This window comes from Diabrotica virgifera, chromosome 2, assembly GCF_917563875.1.
Source record: "Diabrotica virgifera virgifera chromosome 2, PGI_DIABVI_V3a".
In the NCBI taxonomy this organism is placed as follows: Eukaryota; Metazoa; Arthropoda; class Insecta; order Coleoptera; family Chrysomelidae; genus Diabrotica; species Diabrotica virgifera.
The window spans coordinates 199,267,004-199,275,537 of NC_065444.1; the positions used below are offsets into that span (position 1 = coordinate 199,267,004).

Genomic DNA, 8,534 nt, shown 5'->3' on the forward strand with positions numbered 1-8,534 from the left:
ACCTTTGGAGTTATTCGTAGTTCAAAATTTGCCATTTTTATTGCAAAATGTCACCTTTTCGGACGGTTTTCTGCGAATACATAACTTAAAAATTATGCAACTCCCGCTTCGCGTCGTTCGGCAAACTGCAGTCGCGTGCGGAAAAGAATGACTTTCTGCATTTGTTAGGAAAATAACTATACTGCATTCAAGCTGCGAGGGATAAAATACTGAAACACTAAAACAAAACTAATTGGATATACTATATTGTTGCTATTTTAAATTCTCGCCATAAAGTAGAGGCATTTTCATCTTCATCTTGGGAAAAGCTTCTATAATCAGAGGCAGTACAAAAATTTGAACAAATATTTAAAGCTAACTACTTTAATAAATCCCAGAATGATCTATAGAATCCAATACCAGAGCCACTACTTAGTCTGAAAAAAGAAGATAACGAATTTGATTTAGATATTACTTACCTATTTAAGAAAGCTGATAATGATAACTTACAATCTTGAAAGTATAGCGATATGCTTTAATTACTATTTTTGCTAATTTTAATTTTAATAATTTTTCTCAAAACGAAATAATATGGGTCATATAAATATAGTAAAATTAATAGAGACGCTACCGATGAGCAATTAATTTACTGCATTCAAACTGCGACGGATAAAATACTGAAACACTAAAACAAAACTAATTGGATATACTGTATTGTTGTTATTTTAAATCCTCGCCATAAAGTAGAGGCATTTTCATCTTCATCTTGGGAAAAGCTTCTATAATCAGAGGCAGTACAAAAATTCTAACAAATATTTAAAGCTAACTACTTTAATAAATCCCAGAATGATCTATAGAATCCAATACCAGAGCCAATACTTAGTCTGAAAAAAGAAGATAACGAATTTGATTTAGATATTACTTACCTATTTAAGAAAGCTGATAATGATAACTTACAATCTTGAAAGTATAGCGATATGCTTTAATTACTATTTTTGTTAATTTTAATTTTAATAATTTTTCTCAAAACGAAATAATATGGGTCATATAAAAGTCACAGTTAATATACAAACCAAATGCTAAGAAAGACAAGGTTTTACGAAACGAAATGCATCCCTAACCATATGTTTTTGGTGTGTTCAGTTTAACAAACTGAATTCCCCATAAATTAATTACTATATCAGACCATTATGTCAACAACTCATTTTGGACATGCATTCGTTTTAAAACTGCAGAAGTGTTTCTGTTTTTATACGCCAGATCTAAATAATTTATTGCCCATCTGGTCAGAGGGTAGAAACACAAACAGATTAGCGTCTGTGGCTTTCTTACAGTCTCTTCACAGCATGCGAACCACGCGGACACGCCAGCTCTCTCGCTAACAATCGACCCTCTTCCGAGATCTAAGCAAAACACCTTTTTGTTACCAAAAAAATAAATATTTTACTGTTCGTCGTTAACTTATTTTTATTATTTTTAATTAATTCCGTCAACTCACACCTACCGAAATATTGGTGACCCCGAGAACATTTAAAACGCCGCGAAAATTTAACAAATTAGTGCTAATAATATACTTTTGCCGGTTTTTAAATACAGTGAGCATCGAAAATGACGGACAGTACCAGTGCCAACAACAGTGCTTCAGTGCTTCAGTTGATCGGATTTCAGTTAAAATCCCACCGTTTTGACCCAACGATCCTGAAATTTGGTTCCTGCAAGTGGAAAATCAATTTACACTGGCAAACATAACAAGTGACGCCACAAAATTTAACTACATAGTTGCTAATCTCGAAACAGCTTACATATCAGAAGTTAGGGACATCATTGTGTCACCACCAGCTACAGAGAGGTATGTAAAATTAAAGTCAGAGTTAATTAAGAGACTTAGTGCATCACAGCAACAAAAAATTAAGATACTACTTGAGCACGAAGAATTAGGCGATCGAAGACCTTCCCAATTCTTACGACATTTACAGTATTTAGCAGGCACAACAGTACCAGATAATATTGTAAGATCTCTGTGGTTAGGTAGACTGCCATCGTCTACACAGGCTATCCTAGCTACTCAAGCTATAGCTAGTTTGGACGCAGTTGCCGAGCTAGCTGACACAATCTCCGAAGCTATAACTCCTAGCGTCCATATTTCAGAAGCTTCCAACGCGCGCGAAAGTCTTCTTGATGTGCCTATCCGTGACGAATGTTGGCGATCATCATGGCAATCTTCACTTTATCTGCAGCAACGCGGAAAAGCTGCACAGATGTTGGGTTGAACCAGGTTCTGAGGTTCTTTAACCAGGATGTTCTTCTTCTTCCTGGACCTCGCTTTCCAAATATTTTTCCTTGCAGGATGGCTTGTAGGAGGGCATATCTGGATTCACCCCGCATAATGTGTCCAAAGTATTCCAACTTTCTAGATTTGATGGTGGTCAGTACTTCTCGATTCTTCCCCATTCTTCTAAGAACCTCCTCATTTGTGACCCGATCATCCCATGGGATTTTAAGAATTCTACGGTATAGCCACATCTTAAATCCTTCCAATTTTCGGCACATATTCTCGTTCAAGGTCCATGATTCAACACCATAAAAAAGGACAGAGAAGACGTAACATCTCAGCATTCTTACTTTTATACCAAGAGAAAGGTTGTGGCTCTTGAAAAACGCCCCCATTCGGTTGAAGATTGATCTAGCTTTTCCGATGCGCGCTCTTATTTCTTGGTTGTTGGTCCATTCTTCATTTATTATGGTGCCAAGGTATATCTTTTTAAAAAACTCTAACAAGAAGTAAAACCACTTCTATGTAAATTGGTATATTTGAATATTAAATACATAGAAGTGGTTTTACTTCTTGTTAGAGTTTTTTAACTATATGGTATACAGCCAACCTAGTGAACTTCCCTTTTAGTTTGTATATCTTTTTCTTGCTGACGATCATAAGCTTTGTTTTCTTTACGTTTATATTGAGTCCATATTGTTGACTGTAATACGTGATTTTGTCCATGAGGACTTGTAGGTCTTCTAGGTTGTCCGCAAATACTATGGTGTCATCTGCATACCTGATATTATTTAGCCGGTACCCGTTTAGGAGAATACCATTTTCAGTTTCGTGCAAAGCTTCGATAAATATTCTTTCAGAGTTAAGATTGAAAATTAGGAGGGACAAAATGCAGCCTTGCCTCACTCCACGCATGATTTTGACATATTCGGTGAGTTCACCGTCAACTCTGAGGTTTGCAGTCTGATTCCAGTAAAGGTTTCTAATTATTTTCAGATCTTGGTTGTTAATTCCTGCTTCTTTTAGTATTTGCATCATCTTGGCGTGTTGTACTCGATCAAACGCCTTCTCGTATCTACCAGACATGCGTATACGTCGTAATTTACGTATCTTCATCTCTGGAATAAGACTTGTATTGAAAACAAAGCCTCTCTCGTACCAAGAGCGTTTATGAACCCGAACTGGTTGGGCGAAATTTGACTTTCACATAGCTTGAAAATTCTCGTATGGATTACCTTTAGGAACAATTTTAGGAGATGACTCATCAGGCTTACCGTACGGTATTCTTCGCACTTTTTGGCTCCTGGTTTCTTTGGAAGTGCAATAAACTCAGACTTCAGCCATTCTGTTGGTATTTGTCCAGAGTTGTATATGTTGTTGAATATCTTTGTGATTATTGCTATTGATTCGTTGTCCATCAGTTTGAGTACTTCTGCTTGTATAATTATCGGGACCTGCTGCTTTGCCATCCTTTAGCTGTGTTATGGCAGAATAAACTTCCTGCTGTAATATTCTTGGCCCATCATTTACCCCTTCTTCTAGCTCAAAGGTGTTATCTCTTTGGTCTTCAAATAGTTTTTCTAGATATTCTTTCCACGTTCTAATTTTACTCTGTTTATCTAATATGATATTTCCATCAGAATCAGATAGATTTCCTCTCTGTTTCCGTCTTAGTCCACCTGTGAGTTCTTTAACTTTCCTATGTACATTGTGACTATCGTACTTTGATTGTAGAATCTCAATTTCTTGGCATCTCTCCATTGCTTCTTTTGCTTTCGCTTCTCTAATTTTCCTTCTTATTGATATATTGATTGTTTTGTATGTGTCGGGGTCATTTTTGGCATTTCTTCTTTCGTCCATTAGTTTCAGGATCTCATCTGTCATCCATGATTTCTTCTTGGTTAATTTATCTGCCTTTAAGTGTCTATCCTTTACATTTTGAACTATTTCGGTCATCTGTTTGATCATTTGTTCTTCGTTCGATGCGTGTCTAATTGCAGTAACTTGCTCGTTTAACGTGGCTTGGACCCTCATTTTTGTGTCAGGGTCTTTTAGCATACGTAGGTCGTAGGATTGTGATTTCTTTTTCTGCACTATTTTGAGTTTGACGCGAAATATTCCCACCAGTGGAACGTGGTCCGCCTCTAAGTCTGCTCCAGGATAAGTCTTGACAGATGTAAAGCTGCTTCGGAATCTTTTGTTTGCTAAAATGTAATCTATTTGATTTTAAATAATTCTCCCGGGTTTGTCTTGAGGGGATTTCCATGTGTACAGCTTTCGAGGTGGTAATTGGAAGAATGTGTTAGTGTCAACGAGTTCTGAGTCTTCTGCAAATTTTTCTAGGAGGTCTCCTCTGTCTTTTCTGACTCCAAGTCCATGTGCGCCGATGTACTGCGTCTAATCTCCAGCTCTAATCTTGGCATTAAAGTCTCCCATAATGATAAGAACTTCCTGTCGTGGAATTTTCTGTATAATTCTGTTGATATTCTCATAAAACTCAATAGCTTCTTCCTCTTCTTTGTCTGCAGTGGGAGCATAAACTTGGATAATATTTATATTGACGGGGTTGGCTTGTACTTGTAGTAACATCACTCTCTCTGATATTGGCGTAAAGTTAGTAACGCATTTGGCAACTTTGGGTGATACGATAAATCCGACTCCATATTCATGTGATCCATCACTTTTTCCCGAGTAGTATACCTTGTGATTTTCCACTTGTATTTCCCCAGAATCTGGCCATCTCATTTCTGCTATTTCCATGATTTCAATATGCATTCTCTTCATCTCCTGTATAGTATTATGGATTTTTCCTGCTTTATATAAGGACATTCCATGTACAGATCTTGATATTCTTTCTGCACTTCAATTTATTATCTTGTGGTGAACTCAAAACTGTCCTCTTCGGAGAACCTATCGGGGACTTACTCCGGAATTTATTTTAGTGTTGAGCATTACCATGATTGATTGACTAGGGCGTATCGCTCTGGATCATTAATGGGGTGTTTGCCCTACTTGTGCTTCCCCATCCTTATACCGTTGACCAAATATTTGGTTCATCCGCCTTCCGGGCCGATTTCACAACCTCAGGACAAAAGGGTGCCCTACCACTTACCAACTCATCCGCCCGAAGCCGTTGGTCAGTAACTGGGGGATTGCTTCTACCGGAAATCTTTCGGTGAACCTGTCTGCCTTCGGAAACCTAATCGCCATTCGGGGTCGGAAGAAACAAGAATTAGCCAAGAGAGCTGATAGGAAAGATTAAAGACATTTCACTCAAGACAAGTTGAAAAAGAGCAAAATGTCAAGGCCCTTATGATCCGCCAGGTGCGTTTCATAAGCGTATGAGTATTGATACACCTTGTATTCCCGCTCATACTTCGGGGTGTCGACTACAGACTGTATGGCTCGTCCATCGCGCGAAAGTACCATCGATAAATTGACAGCCGAATTAGCTGAAATGAAAATTCAGCTAGCTAGTTTGTCGCAGGCTCAAGCACAAACTAACACATACCGTCGTAACCGCAGCAACTCAAGAGGCAGACCTTATCCTAGAGACAGAAGCTACAGCAGGGAACGTAATAGTGACATTTGTTGGTATCACTACCGTTTTGGTGACCAGGCTCAAAAGTGCTCTCCTCCGTGCAAGCATCATGGAAACATCGCGGGCAGTCGGTAAGTGCGGCATCCGATCCAAGCCCAAAGTCTCGCCGTAACAGACTATGATACTAAAAAACAATTTTTAATCGACACCGGTGCCGACCTATGCGTTTTTCCGCGGAAATATGTACAAGGTGCACGCGAAAAGACTTCATCCGAACTATACGCGGCCAATGACACTAAAATCGCGACATACGGTTATGTGAATTTGACTTTAAACATCGGACTACGGCGTTATTTTACGTGGCGATTCGTAGTGGCAGACATTTCAAAGCCTATCATTGGAGCTGATTTTCTTTCCCATTTCGCTCTCCTAGTGGACATTGCCAACCAGTGCTTAGTAGACAGTACGACGACCCTTCGAACGGTTTCGAGGGCAGCATAAAGACTATCGCGGAAGTGTCGCGTTACCATGAACTGTTGCTACGATTTCCGGAAATCACGCGACCCGCCGGTATCGTGAAAGACATTCAGCATCAAACCAAGCACCCCATCGATACAACACCAGGTCCACCCGTTTTTTCGAAGCCTTGACGATTAGCACCTGACAAACTGCAATGGGCTAAAAAGGAGTTTGAAAATCTTCTACGGCTAGGCATCATAAGACCATCAAAAAGTAACTGGTTTACTCCACTGCATATGATTCCGAAGAAAGGTGAGGAATGGAGACCCTGCGGAGATTATCGACGTCTTAACCAAAGAACAGTTCCAGATCGATATCCAATTCCGCACATCGAGGATTTCTGTCAGTCGCTAGCTGGTAAGACAATCTTCTCTACAATAGATTTAGTTAGAGCATACAACCAGATACCAGTAGCCACCGAAGACATACCAAAGACCGCCGTTACCAGACCGTTTGGACTGTACGAGTATTTATATATGCCTTTTGGTTTACGAAACGCAGGACAGACCTTCCATCGATTCGTAGATGAGATTTTACGTGGTCTAGACTTCGCCTACGCCTACATCGACGACATTCTCATTGCATCAGAATCCGAAGAGCAGCATATGTCGCATTTGGAAAAAATTTTCAAAAAGCTCAAGCAGTTCGGCGTTGTGATAAACCCAGCAGTGTCAATTCGGCAATAACGAGATTACGTTTTTGTGATACACAATCAGATGGAGGACTCACACCTCCACAAGAAAAAGTAGCAGCTGTACAAAATTTCACTCAGCCAAAAACAGTGAAAAACCTACGCAGATTTCTAGGTATGTTAAACTTCTACCGAAGGTTCATACCCAATGTAGCTGAGCTACAAGCACCACTACATGATGCCCTAAAAGGTAATGTCAAAGGAAAAGCACCAATCGAATGGACACCACAGCGAATCCAAGCCTTTGACGACTGCAAAAACAGTTTAGCTAACGCTGCTGTACTGAGCCACCCTGTAAACGATGTTAATATCTCCATCACTTGTGACGCTTCTGATTTTTGTGCTGGAGCTGTACTACAACAAAAACCGGATACAGGTATGAAACCTTTAACTTTCTTTTCTAAGAAATTCTCACCTAGCCAAAAGAAATATAGTGCATACGACAGAGAACTATTAGCTATATATCTAGCCATAAAACACTTCAGACATAATATGATCGAAGGGAAGGATATAACGATATACACAGACCAGATACCAATCACCTTCGCCTTTACTCAGAAGCTAGATAAATGTAGTTCTAGACAGTTTAGATATTTAGACTATATAGGACAGTTTTGCACTAACATTCAGCACATTTCTGGATTAACAAATGTTGTGGCAGACGCACTATCTCGATTTGATAGCATCAAGAAAGATTTCGACATCATGGACTTAGCTCTCGCATAAGAAACTGATCCAAAACTGCAAACTTTTTTAAGTGAGAAAACATCACTGCAAATGAAGAAAATATGCTTTTCCGAACAAAACGTGAGTTTGGACTGTGACATATCAACATCTACAGCCAGACCATTTGTACCGAAACCACTTCGAATGGCAATGTTTCGCACCATGCATAACCTAGCACATTCCGGAATCAACAGTTCTGTGAAGATGATCACACAGCGATATGTTTGGACATCCATTAAAGCAGATGTGAGGAAATGGACTCGAGCATGTATACAGTGCCAAAAATCGAAAATATCGCTCCACATTGTTTCACCTACTGGAAGTTTTCGACCACCTTCCAGCCGATTCGAACATGTCCACATAGACATTATAGTGATGCCGGTTTCAGAAGGAAACAGATACTGTCTAACATGTGTCGACCGTTTCACACGTTGGCCAGAAGCTTTCCCGATGCCTAATCAAGAAGCAGACACAGTAGCCAGAACATTTTTTTCTGGTTGGATAGCTCGTTTCGGCACTCCCAAGCGCATCATAACAGATCAAGGCCGACAATTCGAATCGCATCTTTTCAAATCAATCTGCAAATTAACAGGAACTACCCATTTAAGGACAACCGCCTATCATCCTCAAGCAAATGGTATGGTAGAAAGGTTTCATTCACCGACAGTTAAAAGCAGCAATTCGATGTCATGAAAACATCCGATGGACCGAAAGCCTACCTTCAGTGTTACTGGGCGTACGAGCAGCGTGGAGAGAAGATTTAGGTACTTCAGCCGCCGAACTCGTGTACGGAGATCCATTGTGTT

The 8,534-nt window shown here is 39.6% G+C and overlaps 1 protein-coding gene across 1 annotated transcript; it reads left to right on the plus strand.

Moving 5' to 3' along the window:
- Positions 1-1,587: 1,587 nt before the first annotated feature.
- Positions 1,588-5,927, plus strand: LOC126880896 (uncharacterized). The gene is made up of 3 exons (XM_050644971.1): positions 1,588-1,693; positions 1,777-2,169; positions 5,647-5,927. The coding sequence occupies exons 1-3, from the start codon at positions 1,588-1,590 to the stop codon at positions 5,925-5,927; spliced, it is 780 nt and encodes a 259-aa protein (XP_050500928.1).
- Positions 5,928-8,534: the final 2,607 nt, after the last annotated feature.